This window comes from Rhincodon typus, chromosome 10, assembly GCF_021869965.1.
Source record: "Rhincodon typus isolate 14 chromosome 10, sRhiTyp1.1, whole genome shotgun sequence".
Classification (NCBI taxonomy): domain Eukaryota; kingdom Metazoa; phylum Chordata; class Chondrichthyes; order Orectolobiformes; family Rhincodontidae; genus Rhincodon; species Rhincodon typus.
The window spans coordinates 65499371-65521179 of NC_063341.1; the positions used below are offsets into that span (position 1 = coordinate 65499371).

The following is a 21809-nucleotide window of genomic DNA, read 5'->3' on the forward strand; positions in this document are numbered from 1 at the left end:
GCCTGCTGTGTTCATCCAGCCCTGCACCTTGTTGTCTCAGATTCTCCAGCATCTGCAGTTCTTACTATCCCCGTTCCCTGTGGTGGTTGGGTTGGTTAATCCAGTCTCTTTTATAGTATTTGGTATAAGGCTGTTCAGATATGTTAGTGTGCGACTTTAAAAAGGCACTAAATTTTAAAAAAAAAACGAACCAACTGCGAATGCTGGAAAGCTGGAAAGCTATTGCAGATTGTCTGTCGTTTGCCGCTAATTGTCCACTAATAGCTATGAATTCTCCCAGGCTGATCATTATCCATTCCTTTGTCGGTTCGTCTGTTCTTTGTCTTTGGATTCTGCCCACCTATCCTTTACTCCTTACCCCCTTCCCCCACCGTATCCTCTGCATAACAACCAACCTTTCCTTGCTACCATCAGTTCTGAGGAAGGGTCACTGAACCTGAAACGTTAACTTGGATTTCTCTCTAGGAATGCTGCTAGATCTGCTGAGCCTTTCCAGCAATTTTCTGTTTTTGTTTAGAAAGACACTAACCTGTTAATGTTTGCCCCTCCTGTTTTGGTTGTTGTGCTATTTACTCCAGAGAGTTACAGCCAAGATGTAACAAGAAAAAGTAACACTGGTATCGTCATTGAGACAAACTGTGCTGCTCGTCTATAAACCATTTCCAGTTTGTTTACTAAATAGATTTGGTCAAACTGTTTTAATGTAGGAAAAGGCAATTTTAATTACTTTTCACCACTGCCATTGAAAATAACAGATTACCAATGGACATGGAGGTGAAACAGAACACCAGTTCGCTGTTTTAAAAAAAAAACTGAATTTCCAGCTCTAAACCTTGTTATCTAAGAATGGAGGGCTAGTAGTTCTAGAATGTTGGCAGGAAGGTGTGGAAAGATTGGAACAGTAGGCTCGGTGGACAATGGTTGCCTCAATACTACTGTGCAACTGACATTTCTTTCCTGACCCCCTTCCAAACATCATAACTACGGTGGGAAAACATTGGCGATGGTACATCGTTTCATTAAGGTCTTATGTGGATGGGAGTATTGCCAGTAGTTTGGTGTCTTATAGCTGCAAAATCAAACATTGGCAGATGTCTCTAAACTGCTCACTTTCAGTTAGCCGCAACCCTCTTTCTAAGTGTCTAATTGTTGCTGCCATTAGTTCAAATCTGGCTTACTTTGGCGAAGAATAGAGACCTGGAGATACTGGAGGACTAAATCTGTACACCATCCTCAGGGTAAATGCACAAAGCAGGAAATAAATCAATATTGTCCTGAAATAAGTCATTTGACTTGTCCTAACATGATTCTCCTTTTGTCATAAATGATGCACCTATAGAAAAGCTGCATTGCAAGAGGCTTTGAGGAAGAAACGTGAATGTGAGGCAAAAGCCCTTCGTGTTGTTGAACAACTGCTTGAAATAAATGTCACAGAAGAACTTCTGTTGGATTGTGTAAGTGGGCCTTCTTTGAGGCTACTGTATTGATGGAGTTTTGTTCTTGGTATTTCTAAAAATGAAGTGTTGCAAATATCATTCTGAATGTGTAACATCTTCCTTCATTTCTTCGGTTATATTTGGAATCTGAGAGTATCCAGTGAGTGTAATATATACAGGGTGTTCCAAATCACATCACAGCCAGTGTAGTCATTGCTGTTTATATAGAAAGAAGGAGCTACAAGTTTAGAAGAGTCCATGATGGCAACTAAGTAGCATAGCATCATATTGCTTAGAGGCTGTTGATTCAACTGTGCCTATGTACCAACTTTGTAAAGAATTATCTAATTAGCCCCATTACATCCCTTTGCATGTGGTCCAAAATTCACCCTCTTCCATTATCTTGCCATTGTCAATTTGTCAGGTTGGAGACTGTTTCCGCTAATCTGACCCATAAAAGAAACCAAAAGGTATTTTTCCTATTGAGTTTTCATTTGAAACAATTTGCGATATTGGTCTTCTGTCACACTGCAAAATTGTTTCTCTTCATAAACCCAGTAAATGATCCATGGCTGGCTATGAAATCTGCAGTGACTAATTTTTTTTTATTTGCTCCTTTAAGGGCAAGGTTTTGGATAAGTTTACTGAGAATCTCAGTCCATTCTTGTGATTCTCATTGACTTGCTTTACAACTTCATTTTGCAGCTGTGGGTCACATGCTTGGCTTTAATTTGATGGTCTCTTTGTTCTTGGGAATCTGACTGAGCTGTGTAGATACTGTAGTGGTCCCAGCTGCTTGATAAAACTGGATCATTCAGATCCCAGAGTGAAATCTGGCTTGAAAAACTAAGTTTTAGTTCTGTAACTTGTTTTTTTTTTTATTTATTCATGGGATGAGGGCATTGCTAGCTAGGCAGCATTCATTGCCCATCCCTAATAGACCAGAGGGCATTTTAGAGTCAACCACATTGTGGGTCTGGAGTCACATGTAGGCCAGACCAGGTAAGGATGGCAGTTTCCTTCCCTAAAGGACACTAGTGAACCAGATGGGTTTTCCCCCAGACAAATCGACATTGGATTCATGGTCATCATTAGTTTCTTAATTCTAGATATTTTTTATTGCATTCAAATTCCACCATGTGCTGAGGTGGGATTTGAACCTGGGTGCCCAGAATGTTATCTGGGTCTCTGGATTAACAGTCCAGCGATAATACCACTAGGCCATTGCCTCCTCCCACGGTTACCATGATTGCCAATAACTAAGCATATTCACAAAAGGCCACCTAAGTACTTTCAACAAAAGAACATCAAGGTTTATTACGCACTATTATGGGATCAACTTGGGAAATTCATAAGGGGACTTCAAGAAAACAAAATAACGATAATTTATTTCATGAACACTTATGGACAGGGAGATTTAACATCCTGCAGTTTAAAGCTCACTGTGGTGGGTTACAGAACACCTTCAATCTTTATACAGATTACAGCATGCATGGTATAATTTCCGCACTCCAATCTCCATGTGTTCCATGTTATTTTTGTTTCCACAGCCTTTCATAAGGATTGTCTGTTATTCTATGCAAGGCCTCTGATACTGTGGCTTCTAGCTAGTAACCTTGATAGTCTGAATGCCTTGTTTGTTATTAATGTAATTCCCACATGCTGTGCTTAGTACTGACTATACGGCTAAAGCTTTATTCCTCAACTGCCTTCAATGCAAATAAAAATATTTTCCACTATAAAATAATTATTTGAAACCTTCTTATTAATCAAGACATTGAATATAAGAGTGAGGAGGTGATGATTGAGCTATATATAACATTAGTTAGACCACAGCTGGAGTACTGTGTGCAGTTCTGGTTGCCACACTACAGAAGGGATGCGATTGCGGAAGAGATTTACTAGTTAGCTGGAGTGATTCAACTATGAAGAAAAACTAGGTAGGCTGGAGTATTTTCCTTGCAGTAGAGAGGCTGATGGGGTTCTGATTTGAGGTGTAAAATTTCTGAAGGCATAGATAAAGTAGATTGGGGGGTGGGGGGAAGAAACATTTCCCCTTAGCAGAGGGCTCAATAACCAAGGGCCACTGTTTTTAAGGTGAAGAACAGGAAGTTTTGAGGGGATTTGAGGAATTTTTTTTCACCCAGAGGACTGGAAGGTTGGTAGAGATGGGAAACTAAGTTTATAAATATTAGTACATCACAAACCATTACAATTTCTTCCAATGGTCTCTAATGTTTTCTGATATCTTGAATTCAAGAAAACTTTCTTAATTATTTGCCTACTCTACAGTCTGGTTTCGTATTCACAGCACAATTCAAACTGTTTCTCCTTGATGTCCTATTTCCCTATTAGCAAATATGTTGGTAATCATGACAGCATATATTGACATACAGATGCAAAAGCCACACAACTGTCCTTGGTGTGTTATTCTATGAATCGATGAATTAATAAGTTTGCACAAGACCAAGTTTGACTTTGGCAGTCAGTAGATGCAAAGAAGAAAGAAAGAGAATTTGTTTTTTTTTTTGGCAAAAAGTCAGTTTGTGGTCAAATTATATCCAAGATGTATATTTTCTAAAAGAAAATGAAATGAGGACTTCATGGCCCAAAATCAGGGGTTGTGTTTTACACAAGACAAACTATTATTGGTCAGACCATAGCATAGTGGTAATGTCGCTGGAAAGGTAAGCTCTAGGCTTAAACTAATACTGGTTCAAATTTGTCCACGGCACCTGGTGGAATTTAATTTCATTGAATAAATCAGGAATTGAAAGGTAGTCTTAGGAAAAGTGACCAATCAACATAGATTGTAAAAACCCATCTGAAATAACTCCACAAAGGCCTGTAGCCCATCACCAACTCATCCTTTATTTACATGTGCATAGTACATAACACTGAGCCAGCTCCAAGAGCAAGCAGAACCCTTGACACTCCTGTTTATATCCATCAGCCAGGACTCTGAATGGGCTGTGAACCTGGTCCAATCACGGAACTCATTCTGTGAGATCGACCTGGCTAACATTGTTCAACCAGTACATCATCTGGACTACAAATACCACTTGGGGAAGGAAGTCGACTGTCATTACTTATTTTGGCTTACATGTAACTCTAGATCCACAGCAAATATGATTGGCTTTAACTTCCCTCTGGACAACAGCATTGCCAGTAATGCCCACATACCATTAAAGAAAAAAGATAGATAAAACTGGAGCGTCTGTATATATGTGGAATTTATAAATATTATTCTTTTATAATTTGGGAGATAACTTTTTCCAGGGCAAGTGGCAAACTGGTGTTTAGTAATTTTATGATTTTGTTATGATGCTTTTTTTGGATGCATTTGCAAACATGTGTAACTTTGCCTCTTTTGTTCTAATTTAGATACAGTTTATTACTGTAGTCCATTATAAGGATATTGTGGAAGAGCGTTCCATAATTAAACAGTGTGGCTATCCTATTTGTCAAAATAAACTTGAGAATGTAAGTCTATTATGTTTATTTGTATTAATTCAGAGTTATTTGTGAAAGTAAATGATAAGTAGTGTCACACCAGGTGAAGATAGGCAAATCAGCTTCCGTCTTTGCAAACTCCCTGCTTGGCCACAACAAATATTAGTGTCTTCTAGCATGAAACCAAATTGTTCTTCAGTTAAAATGTAATCAATTAATTTCTACTGCAGCAATAAGAAGCCAGTTGTAATGTTTCTTTGAGTGAAAGAGCAATTTCGTTACTTGCTAACCGTAAGAAATAATAAAATGCAATCTCAGGCAAAGGGCTTTCATCTAGTATCTCTCACCCATAACAAAGTTGAAAGGGAACAAGTGCCCACTACAAAAAGGACAATAAAAGAATACAAATCTCTTTTTTTTTTTAGGTGTCTTTGCTTGTTAGAATAGATGTGCATACTGCTAGTTCGCAATCAATAGCTCCAGTTTAAAAGGTATAAAGTATTTTTTTCACTTTAACCAAAACAGTATCATATACTTTTTCAACACAGAAAGAGATCATTTGGTCCAGCATCCAGGAACTACCCATATTCTGTACTTCTCCCCTTTCCCCTAAGGCCTGCAAATATTCTCACCTCCCCACCCCCTCCCAGTGTATATATCCAATTTCATTTTGAAAGTTATTATTAAATCTTATTCACAATACCCTTTTAGACAGTGCATTCTTAATAACTCACTGCATTTTCAAAAAGAAAATTCTTATTTGCCTTTCGGTTACTGATCCCATTTCTTATGGAAATGGTTTCACCTTATTTTCCCTATCAAAACTCTTCATAATTTTGAACTGTTGTATTCTATCTTCTGTTAATTTCTCTGTCCTAAGGTGAATAGTTGCATCTTCTCTGTTGCTGTAGAGTAATACAGCATGGAAACAGACCCTTCGGTCCAACATGCCTATGGCAACCAGACATCCCAATCTAACCTCGTCCCATTTGCCAACATTTGGCCCATATCCCTCTTAAACCTTTCCTATTCATATACCTGCCCAGCTGCCTTTTAAATGTTGTAATTGTACCCGACTCCACCACTTCCTCTGGCAACTCATTCCATGCAGGCACCATCCTCTGTGTGAAGAAGTTACCCTTCAAGTCCTTTTAAATCTTTCTCCTCTCACTTTAACCTATGTCCTCTTGTTTTGGACTCACCCACTCTAGAGTCTATCCATGCCCCTCATGACCTATTAAACCTCCATACGGTCACCCCTCAGCCTCTGACGCTCAAGGGGGGAAACCCCAGCCCATTCTCGCTCTCTCGCACCCTTCAGTCACATCAGAGGATCTCATCCCTGGACCACTCTATTTCAGAGTGCAAGTGCTTTTTGTTTTATTTCCTGAGATTGAAGATATTTTTCTTTACTTATCCATGATTTGTTACATAAAAGACCAGTTGAACGTTTGAGCAGGGATGTATGTTGCAGCTATACAGGGCCTTGGTGAGGCCACACCTAGAATATTGTGTACAGTTTTGGTCTCCTTCTCTGAGGATGGATTCTCTTGCTCTTGAGGGAGTGCAGCGAGGGTTTACCAGGCTGCTTCCTGGGATGACGGGACTGACCTATGAGGAGAGATTGACTAGGTTAGGATTGTTTTCACTAGAGTTCAGACGAATGAGGCGGGGATCTTAGAGACTTATAAAATTCTAACAGGACGAGGCAGGGAGGATGTTCCCAATGGTGGTTGTCTAGAACAGGGGTCACAGTCTGAGGATTCAGGTTAGACCATTTAGGACAGATGAGAAGACATTTCTTCACCCTAAGGGTGTGAGCCTGAGAAATTCATTACCACAGGAAGTAGTTGATGTCAAAACATTGAATGTATTCAAGAGGTGGCTAGATATAGCACTTGGGGGCAAATGGGATCAAAGGTTATGGGGAGAAAACAGGATTAGACTGTTGAGTTGGATGATCATCCATGATCATGATGAATGGCGAAGCAGGCTCAAAGGGCCAAATGGCCTCCTCCTGTTCCCATCTTCTATGTTACATCTTTTGCTTGACAATAGATCTGATATAATTTGACCAATAGGGAAGAAAAATAAATTTTTAGGTCAATATTATTTCATACATCACCCAGAGAAACCTTTCCAATGCCCATTCAGTTCATATTGCATCTGAGGCCACTCTGTTGTGCTGGTCCCATTGATGTGAATAGAAATACTGCAAGTGGCCTATCACAGGCCTTACAACATGCATCATTGAGGAGAACATCAGGTGTTCGATGCTGTGATCGATATCTACCTATTTTATACCATTTTATTCCCCTGCAATGGGAGGACAGCAATGAACAAAGAGTGTGCCCAAATGCTTCTTCTTTGTCTGTTGTTGCCTAACAATCCCCGCCTTGTCTCAAAGGCATCAGTAGCTTACTGTGTTTTGGTTCAAAGAGCAGCAGTTACATTTTGCTATAATGTAGCTAACAAAGGAAATTAATGATTGTATTACGTCAAAGGAGGAGACATATAAAATTGCAAAAAGGTAGTAAGTCTTAGGATAGGGAGCATTTTAGAATTCATCAGGGAAGGACCATGATACAAAAAGAGAGAGACTGTAGAATATAGACACAATAATCATAGCTCGAATCCCAGCTGTTCACAATATAATAATAGTTTGGCTGAGGGAATTAAATTTAAAATCTCCAAATTTGCAGATGGCACAAATCTGAGAGGGAGGGTGGCCTATGAGGAGGATGCAGAGAAGCTTCTGTGTGATTTGGTCAAGCTGAGTGCATGAAAAATGCAATATAATATACATTAATGTGAGCTTATCTACTTTTGTTTGCTAAAACAGGAAGGCATGTTATTATTTGGCTATAAATTGATAGGCAGGACCTGGGTGTCATATAATCATACAGTCAGGAGAGGCCCTTTGGCCCATCAGGCCATCAAGACAGTTCCACTAAAGCTACAATAAATCTACTAGTCTCACTTTCCAGCAGTGGGCCCATAGCCTTGAACGTTATGAGCATTATGGATACTCCAAAGGCTACTGGCCCTGACAACATTCCGTCAATAGTACTGAAGACTTGTACTCCAGAACTTGCCGCTTCCCTAGCCAAGCTGTTCTAGTACAGTTACACTGGTATCTACCCGACAATATGGAAAATTGCCCAAGTATGTCCTGTACACAAAAAACAGGACAAATCTAACCCGGTCAATTACTGCCCCATCAGTGTCCTCTTGACTATCAGTGATGGAAGGTGTCATCAACAGTGTTATCAAGCAACACCTGCTCAGAAATAACCTGTTCAGCAATGCTCAGTTTGGGTTCCACCAGGCCATTCAGCTCCTGATCTCATTACAGCCTTGGTTCAAACATGGACAAAAGAGCTGAATTCCAGAGGTAAGGTGAGAGTGTCAGCCCTTGATATCAAGGCTGCATTTGACCTAATGTGGCTTCAAGGAGCCCTGGCAAAACTGGAATCAATGGGTATCAGGGGCCTAATGCTCTAGTGGTTGGAGTCATGCCTGACACATAGGAAGATGGTTGTGGTTATGGGAGGTCAATCGTCCCAGCTCCAGGACATCTCTGCAGGAATTCCTTGGAGTAGAGTCCTAGGCCCAAGTATCTTCAGCTGCTTTATCAATGACCTTCCCTCCATCATAAGGTCAGAATTGGGGATGTTCAGCACTGTTTGTGACTCCTCAGATACTGAAGCAGTCCATGTTCACATGCAACAAGATCTGGATAATATGCAGGCTTGAGCTGACCAGTGGCAAGTGACATTCGTGCCACACAAATGCCAGGCTATGACCATCACCAATAAGAGACAATCTAACCACTGCCCCTTGACATTCAATGGTGTCATCAACACCCTGAGGATTACCATTGACCAGAAACTCAACTGGACTCACCACAATAACAGAGTGGCTACAACAGCAGGCCAGAAGCTGGGAATACCGCGGCGACTAACTCACCTCCTGACTCCTCAAAGCCTGTCCACCATCTACAAGTCAGGAGTGTGATGGAATACTCCCCACTTCCCTGGATGAGTGCAGCTCCAATAACACTCGAAGCTTGACACCATCCAGGACAAAGCAGCCGGCTTGATTGGCACTACATCTACAAACATTCACTCCCTCCACCACTGACACTCAGTCGCAGCAGTGGGTACTATCTGCAAGATGCACTGCAGAAAGTCACCAAAGTTCTTCAGACAGCACCTTCCAAACCCACGACCACTTCCATCTAGAAGGACAAGGGCAGCAGATATATGGGAACACCATCACCTCCAAGTCACTCACCATCCTGACTTGGAAATGTATCGCTGTTCCTTCACTGTCGCTGGGTCAAAAACTTGGAATTCCCTCCCTAATAGCATTGTGGGTCAACCCACAGCAGGAGGACTGCAGCTGTTCAAGAAGGCAGCTCACCACCACCATCTCAAGGGCAACTAGGAATGGGCAAGAAATGCTGGCCAGCCAGCAATTCCCACAAATGAATTTTAAAAAAAAAAAACAAAAAAATTTTGGGTGCTTGCTCAAGTACTTTTTTAAACATTATGAAATTTCCCTCCTCACTTACCCATCTAAGCAGTGCATTCCAGACCCCACCACCCTCAGGATGAAAACAGTTTTTTCCTCAATTCCCTTTCAAACACTGGATACTGAAAAGGCTAGGGGTCCTGACAATATTCCGGCAGCAGTACCATAGTCTTGTGTTCCAGAACTTGCCCTGCTCCTACCCAAGCTCTTCCAGTACAGGTACAACACTGGCATCTACCTGACAATATGGAAAATTGCCCAGGTATGTCCTGTACATAAAAAGGTAGGGCAAATCCAACCCAGCCAGTTACTGCCCCATCAGTCTACTCTCGATCAGTAACGTGATGGAAGATGTCATCAACGGTGCCATCAAGCAACACCTTACTCGGCAAATATTTGTTCAGTGACGCTCAGATTGGGTTCCGCCAGGTCCACTCAGCTCCTGATCTCATGACCGCCTTGATTCAAACATGGACAAAAGAGTTGGATTTCAGAGGTGCAGTGAGAGTGACGGCCGTTGACATCAAGGCTACATTTGACTTAAGTTTGGCATCAAGGAGCCCTAGCAAAAATGGAATCGATGGGTATCGGGGCAAACTCTCCAGTGGTTGAAATCACATTGGCAAGTAGGAAGATGGGTTGTGGTTGTTAGAGGTCAGTCATCTCAGCTCCAGGACATCTCTACAAGAGTTCATCAGGGTGGTGTTGTAGGCCTAGCCATCTTCAGCTGCTTCAATGATCTTCCCTCCATCATCAGGTCAGAAGTGAGGATATTCGCTGATGATTGCACAATGTTCACCATGTGTGACTCCTGAGATACTGAAGCAGTTCATGTTAAAATGCAACAAGCTTATACTTACAAGTGGAAAGTAACGTTTGCACACACAAATGCCAGTCTGTGACCATTGCCAATAAGAGACAAAATAACCACTGCCCCTTTACATTCAATGGTGTTACCATCACTGAATCCCCCACTATCAACATCCTGAGGGTTACCATTGATCAGAAACTCAACTGGACTCAACACATAAACACAGTAGCCACAACAGCAGGTCAGAGGCTAGGAATACTGCAGCAAGTAACTCGCCTCCTGACTCTGCTAAACCTGTCCACCATCTACAAGACGCAAGTCAGGAGTGTGATGGAATACTCCCCCTTGCCTAGATGAGTGCAGCTCCGACAACACTGAAGAAGCTTGACACCATCCAGGACAAAGCAGCCTGCTTGATTTGCACAACATCTACAAGCATTCACTCCCTCCACCACCGATGCTCAGTAGCACCAGTGTGTACTATCTACAAGATGCACTGCAGCAATTCACCAAAGGTCCTCAGACAGCACCTTCGAAACCCATGACCATTTCCAGCTAGAAGGACAAGGGCAGCAGATACATGGGAACACCATCACCTCTAAGTTCCCCTCCAAACCACTCACCATCCTGACTTGGAAATATGTCACCGTTCCTTCACTGTCATTGGATCAAAATCCTTAAATTCCTTCCCCAGGGGCATTGTGGGTCAACCTACATCACATGGACTGCTGCAGTTCAAGAAGGCAGCTCACTACCACCTTCTCAAGGGCAATTAGGGATGGGTAATAAATGCTGGCCAGCCAGCAACACCCACATCCCACAAATGAATTTAAAAAAAAAAATCACCTAACCTTCACCTTATAATTGTTACTTTGTTACTGCCCTTCTGACTGAAGGGAAAGGGCTTATTTCTATTCACCCTGTCCATGCCTGTCATAATTTTATGCATCTCTGTTAGGTCTCCTTCAATCTTTACTACATAGAACTGTACAGCACAATCCAGGCCCTTTGGCCCACGATGTTGTAGTAAACTTTTACCCTAAACCTAAGGTCTATCTAACCTCCACCCCTACCTTCGTACTATCATCAATATGCCTACCTAATAGCTGCTTAAATGCCCCTAATGAGGCTGACTCCTCTACCCTCTCTGGCAATGCATTCCACGCCCCTACCACTCTCTAAGTAAAGAACCTACCTCTGACGTCTCCCCTATATCTACCTCCACTCACTTTAAAACTATGCCCCCTCGTAATAGCTACCTTCACCCTAGGAAAAAGTCTTTGGCTATCCACTCTATCTATACCTCTGATCATTTTGTACACCTCTATCAAGTTTACTGTTCCAAAGAAAACAGTCCAAACTAATCCGGCCTCCATTCGTTGCTAATAGACGTAGACATGCAGGGGCAGCAAGGTACAGTAACGATCAGTGCTTGGGCTCAGCATGTTTTTTATTTGTTCATGGGATGTGAGTCCCACTGATTGGGCCAGTTTTTATTGCCCATTACTAAATGACTGGAGGACAGTTAAGAGTCAACCATTTTGCTGTTGTTCTGGAACCGTGTAGGCCAAACCAAATAAACATGGCAAATTGTTTTCCCTAAAGGATATTAGTGAACCAGATGGTCTTTTATAACAATTAACAGTGGTTACTTGGTTGTCATTAGGCTAGCTTTACTCCAGATTTTTTGTTGAATTCCATTTCACCATCTGCCCTGGTGGAATTGAAACTCATGTTCCCAGACCATTCACCTGAGGTTCTGGATTATTAGTCCGGTGACTGAGATGGCATAGAAACATGGACCATAGTTTGGGGACAAGTTAACTTAGGACTGAGATCAAATGGAATTTCCTTACTTGGAGGATAGTGAGTCTTTGGAATTTTCAATCTTAGAAAGCTGTGCAAGACTGAGGTTGATAGATTTTCAAATCCCAATGACAGTCGTAGCATCATGACTATGACGAATAACATAAAGGGCTATGAGAAAGTGTGGGATTATGGCATTGAGTTTTTTGATCAGCCATGATCTAGAGTGACAGGCCAAGCTTGCAGGACTGACTGGCCTCCTCCTATATTCCAAAGTATAGTCGTTCTTGTCTGGAACATGACAAAATGGTTTCTGTGAGTAGACTCCAGTTCACTGACGACTTGACAGCCGAAATGATACAGTCATTATTTTACTTACGTCCACTTGACCTATTTAATATAGCTCTTGTGTTCAACAGCTGAGCCATTTGGCAGTCCTGTCACTGATTATGGTCTAACCTATGATTTGATTCTTTTTATTCTATCTAGGTACCTAAACAGCAATATAAAATATCTACCCACACTAATCGAGTTTATGACATTACTGAAAGAAAGGTAAGAACTTTTTCAAAGATTTTTTAGTTAATTTGAAATAATTTGTGTGTTGAGAGAATTTTTTTATGAATATCCCTAGGTTTATACATTTTAGTTGGATTTGCAACTTTTGTTTACACTATGCTGGAATCAAAACTACATGGAAATTTTTCTAGCACTGTTTAACATATTGCTGCTCTCAAAAGTAAAAATTATGACTATACTGCAAACAACTCCAAAAGAGTCAAATTAGATGTGGTCGTTATGCTTGCAGACCTGAGAAAGCTAATTGTAATAATATATTAGACATGTTGCTGATATATGAGTAGCACACGAGTACTATTACCACTAACGAGCATTTCAGTTGTTAGTTGGATAATTATCCAGAAATTGGCTTAAAACATGAACAACTGTGCTCAAATTCTTAATGAGAATTTGAATTCAGTCTTAAATAATCTGTATACATATTATGTTTTAAAAAAAAAAGTTGTGGTCTCTAATTTACTTTAGGGATAGAAATTACATGTCTTTTTTATGTATTTTAATCTATATGTGACTCCAATCCCAGTCTTAACGTCTCTTTGAAAGGCAGATTGGATGGGTACTAATTGCTAAAAGGAACTGGAACTAATCCACAAGTATTCAAGTTATGTTTTGTTTAGAAGCATTTTCAGTTTGTGACTGACATTCTTAAAAGGCTGCAGTAAAGATTTAGGTTGTTCAACACTGTGAAATTCTTCATTTAATATTATTTGTCTATTTCAAAGCTGGCCCAGTCAATCATTAAGTTAAAGCTTTTGCTTTCAATCTTTTTTTTTGTAATTCGATAGAACAGAGATTAGAAAGAATCATTCTGTTGCCTTGCACAAGTCCAAAAGATATGGACTGTAAAGTTGAATAGTCTAGAGAAAAAAAAATGCCTGTTAACTATTCCTATTATTCCACAGTAGACGATCTTTCAATTATGGTCGGACCCACTTATCAAATTTATCACTTGCCCATAATTGTGTAAATTTTTTGGACGATGGAATAAAAGATGACAACCCCCTTCTGAATAACTTCTAAAATTTGAAAAATTTTAGAGTGGTGCAGCTTGGCCTACTCTTTACCATTCGCTGACTGTAAGTAAAAAGTGCTAGCTATTGATTCTGGTTTAGGCTCTGCAGCTGTCAGCAGTCCAATAATGTACTTGATTTTGGACAAGGTACAAGCTGAGATTTAGTGGCTGTTATGCCATGTTATGTTAAGTTATGATCATGGGGACCTGGGGAAGGGCACAGCTTAAAAGAAAAATGTCCTAAAGTTTAAAAAAGGTCTACTCATATATTTACATTGAAGAAAAGGTAATTTCTATAAATACAAACACTAATTACAATCAATTATTTTAAGTGTTTTTGCAGCAATTTTTGTTACAAAGCTTCCAAATATTTAGAAGCTCAGGTTCCAAAGAGCCCATTATGGTCACGGGATCAAGGAAGGTGAAGTATTTGTTCTAAATTTATGATTTGTTCTTGCAATATGAATTGTTTTCATTGAACTTTCAATGCTAATTATAAGGAAGTGTAACAATGGCATCATAATTAATTTGCATTTCAAATTTAGCTTTTTCTCAAAATAATTGTGAATTTTTAAAACCTTTTTCACCTAGCCAATAAAAAGAGACAATATGGGTGGCTCACTGAGGCTCGGGTTATCTCCGTGCTCTTTTTCCTTTTGGTTGAAATCCATCCTTAACTAAGGGAATGAAAGCCTCTTCTAAGATAGGTTTGGGCAGTCATCCAATTAATGGAGAGATTCAAGTTTAATTGATGGGAGAAATTGGAAAAATCTATGTGAATTTTAATGTATGGAAAATCGTATCTTCTGTTTTATAGATCTTCAGTATGCTGGTTGTTAAAGGAACAAAGGTATGCACAATGTTTTAATTGATGTTTTGTGAAGTACAATACTAATTTTGTTTTTAGCACATAATAAATTTGAGGAAACCTCTGAGAAATGATCTTGCGTTACGCACATTCTCCAGTCAAGTTATGTGACAGTGAATTATCAACCAATAACTTATCTCCATACTGACTAAATGATATGATGAAAATACTTGGCGATAGCAATTTGTATTGACTATCTTTTAAAATTAGTCAATGCCAGTTAAATATGCTGCCGCCTATTTTCAGGAGATTTGGGCTTTGATCTTGTATTTAATCCCCTGAAGATGCCTTATGCCACAAATGCAATAGATAAAATCAGAATGTGTTTATGTTAATTTGATAGAAAAGTAATTTTTAAATTTTTAGGGAAGTACTAAGATCTTTTAAAGAGACCAGTGCTTACAAAAATTTACCAGGAGATGGCGCATTTGTCTATATATATTTAGCTAAAGATAAACTTTCCATTTTTCCATTTTGTAAAGGCGGTGTGTATAGGCAGTGTCATGTTAGGTGAAGCTCATCTTGTGCACGTGCAGAAACACAGCATCACTGTTATTACAGCTATCGTTACACCTGATCAGAGCTAGCACTTTCATTCAAAGTCTCTCAATTGTTCTTTATCTCCCTCGTGTGCTCTCGCACACAAAGTGAGTGGACTAAATTAAAATGAAGTAGGAGGAAAAGATAGAATCACAGAATTTTACAGCACAGAAGGAGGCCATTGACTTGTTGTGTCTGTACCGGCTACCAAAAGAGCTATCCAGCTGTCAATAATACACTCCGGCCCCCAAGATGCCTTGAGTGCACTGGCAGATAGTCCAAGCTCCTCATCCTACCAGGGGCAATATAAAGAACTCGGATGTTAGATTTTTTTTTAATCAGCCTGCTCAGATATTATTAGACATCTCTGAAGCAGGTAGGATGTGAACCCAGGACTTCTAATCCAGAGTTAGGGACCACTGTAGTCCAATAGCACAAGAATTCAGCGCTTGGATAATTTTCTAATCAACCCATTCAGAGATTTTTACACAAATGTAGCCGTAAAAGAGGGGCAGGCAGTCAAAAACTATGACCTCTGCTGCCTTGACCTGTGGGTGGCTGCTTTAACCAGGAGAAACCCAGCTCTTTTTTTTTAAATCAACGTATTTAGATGTGGGAGCAGGTGGGATTTGAACCTGGGTGCACACTCCAGGGTGGAGAACCACCACTATACCATAAAAGCCCTAGAGATTGGCTTTTTTTTTAAACAACCTCCACCCAAATCACCCATGACACCACAAAATTGCTATTTTAACAAACACTGCCAAACGCAGGTGAGTACAGCAATAACAAAAAGAAAGGGTAGAGAAAAAGGGAGGAGATTAAATTAAAATGGAGTTAGAGGGGGAAATAATGCACTCCAAATCCATGGTGTCCACCTCTGAAATGGACAGTTTTATTTTTAGCAAAATATACAGACAAATGCACCATCTCAAGGTCAACTTTTGTAAGCAGTAGCTTCTTTAAAGATCTCAGCACTTTTTTAAAAGTTAAAAATTATATTTCTACCAAATGATGAACATATACACATTGTGATTTTATCTCTCACATTTGTGACATTCAGGCAGCTTCAGGGAATTAAATACAAGATCAAAGCCCAAATCTCCTGAAAAAATTGGCAGAATAGACCCTGACCCTAACCCAACATGGAATTTTCAGCTGTGCTGCAGAAACGGCTGTCTGGTTATTGGAAAATCCAGGCCACTGACATATCCAAAACATTCTGCCTGTTTATTTAAAGCAGTGGCTAATGTTAAGTTCCTAATTTTATCACAACAAAAGTGCGACCAGAGTTTTTTAATGGCTCTCAGCGTGAAACTAATTTTCTGTCATTGTTTATAATATTTTATCCTTGACTTGTAGAGGTAGCGCTGGTGAAGAAGTGCACCTTCAAAGTTCAAGCATCCATGTGTCAGATATTGATAATCCTCTCTTTTTGGAAGATCAGGATGTGTCTGCCTCCTCAAGTGAAAGCAATAGCAGTGATGACTCTGACCAAGAGTTTGTTTCCAACATAATTTTGGGAAAAAAGTGTAGTTTAAAAGCTTCAACACAGAAACCGCTCAAAAAAAAGCAACCAGATACAAAACCTAAGAAAATAGTACCGGTGCCAAAACATTCAGAAATGGATTATAAAGTAGACAATGTTGTACAAAAGTTGAAGAAATGCCATGTTAAGAATACTGAGACATCAAGTTCTAGGCCATCCCGAAGTGGAAAAAGTGAACAATCAATCTTTGTGCCAGAAGAAAAGTGCTCCCTAACATCAGAGCAAAACTTGACTCTGATGACAACATTGAAAGAAAATGAAAACATTGTTGGAATTAAAAACTTTACAACGCAGTGCTTAAGCAAGAAGGGTGCTGCATCACTGAAGATGCTGGTAGCAAAATCAAAACTGTTGAGCCATTCTAGTTCAGGTGTTGACCTGTCAGGTAAAAATAATGTGCTAGGATTGCTAAGACAAACACTAAATGAATGGAGGACAGAAGAAACATCAAGATTTCTTTATGGTTCCAATTCGAAGTACACAAAACAGTCACCAAAATGGCCAAGTCTAACATCTTGTGTAACTGAGCAAGAAGAACTTGATGAAGATGACTTGGACAGTCTGGAAGTGGTTGAAATTACCAACCCTAATGAAAATGCTGGAGACAATGACTTGACCAAAGGTGTACAAGTTGGAAGGTCAGAAACCACTGCAAGACCATTACCAAATTTTGAACAACTAAAACAGGAATCTGAATTTCTTCATCTGAAGGTCAGAGAGTTTTATAAGGGGCAGTATGTGTTGCCTGACGACATTGAACGTAATTGTGATGAAAATTATCAATCTGTAAATTATGCGCAGGTAAGTCATGCACTCTAACACAGTTTTTAAGTAACATTATTGAATGATATAGCATGAAATCATGCTCAATATCAGAGAATGACTTTCTATAACTTGGGTTGAAATATTTGCTATATTCTTGTGTAGCAGCCTTATTGAAGGTTTTGTAACTTTTAATTTTATGGCTCTAGGGACTTCTTTAACAATATAAAGGATATAAGAGGATGAGTAGAAGTGATAAATCTGGTAACTACTTGCAATCATCTTGATTGCTGCCATAGTTATGTTTTTGGAGTAGTTCAATCTAAGCTGGTAGTTAAAGAGGACTCTTATCTGATGCCACAGTCGTATTTCCCTTTTTCTCCTATATATTACTGCTCTCCTCCACTCCACTTGCATTTTCAGTCCTCACTGGGCAACAGTTCCACAATACCACTTTAATCTGAATCCAAAGTGAACACTTTGACCATAGGGGGTGTGATAGACTAGTTTTAAAACTACCCTAAGTTGACATGTACAAACATTTTCAGCAAGGGTTTCTAGATAATTAGTGGGAAGAAGAACTGGTCATCTTCTCTCCTTCCTGACCAGAGGGTCTGAGGTATAGAGAAAAGTATTTGCTGTGACCACAATTGAAATCAGGTTAAAAAGATAAAAGGCGCCATAGTCTTACAGCATCCTAGGGCTGCTCTCTGGTTTGAGAGAAATGACTGGTGGTGGTTTAACCTGAGCATTACCTCACCTTGGGTGAGGGGCGAGGTTGAGGAGGAGAGTCCTTCATGGAAGCCTCAGCCATTGAAAGAATTAAACCCACGCTGATGATTTGACTCTGCATTGCAATTCAGCTGCCTAGCCAACTGAGTTAATCAACCCCTGAAATTAGGCAGTACTGAAGATCAGGCATCAAACCTTAAAATCTTGCTTTTTTCTGTTTGACCACAGGAGATATGATCCATACATTGAGAACAAAAGGACTGATTTTCTGATTTTGTAGCCAATTTTTCAAATTCTCTACCCCTAATCCTATACTTCAAAGTCTTATTTATAGGCGATTCTTCTCAATTTAAAGTTGAACACAAAGATTAGAACCTAAAATTTGCACGCAGCCCTGGAAAACTAAAAATACGTTTAAACCCAACAGTTGGCTGGATGGCTGTTGATGCAAAGTGATGCCAGTGGATTCAATTCCCGCACCAGCTGGGGTTACCATGAAGCACTCTCCTTCTTGACCTCTCCCCTTGCCTGAGATATGGTGACCTTTGGGTTAAACTGTCACCAGTTGTCTTTCTAATGCAACAGCAGGTGTATGGTCTGGTCTGGTTTGACTATGGTGACTTCACCTTTTACTTATTTTGCATGGCCAAGGAAGGACTGCAACATGGGTGCTTTAAATCAGGTGCTTAAGTAAGTAGAGAAGAATAAGTATACTGTGTGCAAAACAGTTAGTGATGTGTAACTGTCCTGAAGAAGGATAATACCCGAAACGTTGACTGCTCCTTTCCTCCAGGTCCTGCCTGGCCTGCTGTGTTCTTCCAGCCTCCTGTTTGTCTACCTTGGATTCCAGCATCTGCAGTTTTTTTTGTCTCTAATGATGTGTCGACTCTTTATTTTTGTGCTTTTTAAAGATATTTCTGTTTATAGGTTTGTATATTTTAATACTTACTGAAACGTTGATTGAAACTCCCGTGACTAATTATTTTGAAAAATACAAATCAGTAAGTGACTTACAATTGTTCCTCTGTAAAGGGTTCTGTTTCTGAGAACACCTGCAAATGATGAAATTCATGAATGCAGAGCTCATTAAAGATACAAATTACAAATAGGTTTGAAAATCACAGATACCCAAGTTTGCCCATGGACGTTGAATTTTGTTGCTACTTTTTGGCATGGATAGGCAAATTCATGAGTCATGATCTCGTGGATATAGAGAATTTACTGTACTCCAGTAATGACCAGTGCTTCCAATGATGTTTTCCTTCCATGTCAGTATTGGGGCATGTATTGCTAATTATCTTCACTTCATAATGACTTGTCTATTGTGGCATGAATCCTAGATCCTCTGGTGCAGCCTTTACCATGATTTTATCTACTACATTGGGTACCTCAATCTGTTCTATTCCTGCCTGTTCCATTTCCCCTGTCATGTTTGATCAGCTGATTCTGAATTTCTTATCCCAGTCTGTGTGGCTGCTTGCATGGCTTTCTCAAAAATCATTTAACTCTTTTGCTTGGGCTCCTACTTCCTTGCTACTAGTCTTGACATTGCCTGGCAATCTCATTATCCTGCCTGCCATCAACTCGCACGGAGTTATCTCCGAGATGAATTGGTGAACCTTCTCTTTAACATTGTTTGTTCATTCATTCCTCTTCGTATGACTGTGTAAATCTACCGTGTTTACTTTCTCCAACCCAATTACTACTGATTGTTGCTTCTTATGTGCCTGCCTCATCTCCCTATGGTATCTATTTGAATGCTATTTGTTCCCTTCTAATGTGCTTTAAGCTTTATCACTGCTGCCTGTAGTGGTAGTCTAGCAGTTTCTACTTATTCCTTAATTACTGCCTTGTGCTATACATGCCCCCACCCAAAATGATGTACCCGCTTTAACTCCATGCTACCAAATAGTCTCGTACTGCTAGTTGGGTGGTAATGGCAGTTAGTGGATTGGAATGCTGCTTCTGCGAGTTGTGGGAGACCAGGAAGAAGTCAAATGTTCCTGAAAACTATGTCTGCAGGAAGTGTAACCACCTGCAGTTCCTCTCAGACTGCATGGGTCAGTTGGAGAAGCAACTGGACTCACTGAGGAGCATGCAGGAGGGATAAAGTTTTATAGATAGATGTTTCAGGGATGTGGTCACACTAAAAGTTCAGCCAGATAAATTGGTGACAGTCAGGAAAGGTAAGGTGGGCGGTGCAGGAGTCCCCTGTGGCTATTTCCCTATCAAATGAGTATACTGTTTGGATACTGTGGCAGAGCAATGGCCTCTCGGGGGAGCAACAACAACAGCCAGCTCAGCGGCGCCGCAGTTGGTTGTTGTACATTAGGGAATGTTAAAGTGTAGGTGATCGATAGCAATAGGGAACTCTAGCGTCAGGAGCACTCATCAGCGTTTCTGTGGCTGCAAGCGAGACTCCAGGATGGTACGTTGCCTCCCTAGTGCCAGGGTCACGTATGTCTCTGAGCAGGCACAGGACATTCTGAAAGGGTAGACTGAGTAGCCAGAGGTGGTAGTACTAAAATGGTCTAACGACTTTGGCAGGAAGAGAGATAAGGTCTTGCAAAGTGAATTTAGGGAGTTAGAAAAGCAGGACCTCTAGGGTTGTAATCTTGGGATTACTCCCTGTGCCACGTGCCAGTAAGGCCAGAAACAGGAAGATATAGCAGTTGAATATTTGACTAAAGGACTGATGCAGGAAGAAGGGCTTCAGATGTGTGAATCGTCAGGATTCCAAGGCAGGTGTGACTAATTCAAGGTGTATAACAGGTAAGGCAGATGAGTTTAGAACCTGGATTAACACATGGAACTACAATTTGATAGCCATTACAGAAACTTGATTGTGAGAAGGTTGGGACTGGCAGCTCAACTTCCAGGGTTTAGATGTTTCAGGTGTGATAGAGAGGGAGGTAAAAGATATGAAGGAGTTGCATTACTCATTAAGGAGTCACATTAAGAATGTCACAGCTGCACTAAGAGAGGTCATTTTGGAGAGCTTATCCAGCGAGGCCAAATGGGTAGAATTTAAGAATAAGAAAGGTACGATCTCTATGATGAGGTTATAATATGTCTCCCAATAGCCAGCGGGAGATAGAGGAACAGATGTGTAAGCAGATCATGGAAAGATATAAAAACAGCAGCATTGTTATAGTGGGTGATTTTAACATCCCCAATATTGACTGGAACTTCCATTAGTGCTAGGGGCTTAGATGGGGCAGAAGTTGTTAGGTGCATCTTGGAGGGTTTCTTGAAACATATGTAGATACTCCAACGAGGGAAGGGGCTGGCACTGGACCTTGTAATGGGGAATAAGCCTGGCCAGATGATCAAAGTTTCGTTGGGGGAGCATTTTGGGATGGCTTCAGACAGAAATGCAAACCAAACGTTTTGCCTTCAATACAACCTTTTGCTTTCGAAATCTGTATGAATAATTGATATCTCTAATGGAGTTTTACAACCACCTTTCTCACAATTGTTAGCTTCAGCGTTTTTGTGCAAATGATAGACACCGAGGCTCCAGCAAACACTCCAAATGAGTCATCTGTTGTTCATTGTTTACTTTTCTAATTCTGGCCTTGAAGATAAATACAGATTAACTTTTAGAGATAGTAGGAACTGCAGATGCTGGAGAATCTGAGATAACAAGGTGTAGAGCTGGATGAACACAGCAGGCCAAGCAGCACCAGAGGAGCAGGAAGGCTGACGTTTCGGGCCTAGACCCT

At 40.3% G+C, this 21809-nt stretch overlaps 1 protein-coding gene across 1 annotated transcript in view; it reads left to right on the forward strand.

Moving 5' to 3' along the window:
* The first annotated feature begins 868 nt into the window (after positions 1 to 868).
* Positions 869 to 21809, forward strand: part of rpap2 (RNA polymerase II associated protein 2) — a 62164-nt gene continuing 41223 nt past the window's right edge. The window contains exons 1-7 of the mRNA XM_020530792.2: positions 869 to 882; positions 1340 to 1454; positions 4821 to 4919; positions 12532 to 12597; positions 13966 to 14054; positions 14451 to 14483; positions 16404 to 17391. Of these exons, the coding sequence (XP_020386381.2) occupies positions 869 to 882; positions 1340 to 1454; positions 4821 to 4919; positions 12532 to 12597; positions 13966 to 14054; positions 14451 to 14483; positions 16404 to 17391 (1404 nt within the window). The remainder of the gene's footprint in view (positions 883 to 1339; positions 1455 to 4820; positions 4920 to 12531; positions 12598 to 13965; positions 14055 to 14450; positions 14484 to 16403; positions 17392 to 21809) is intronic.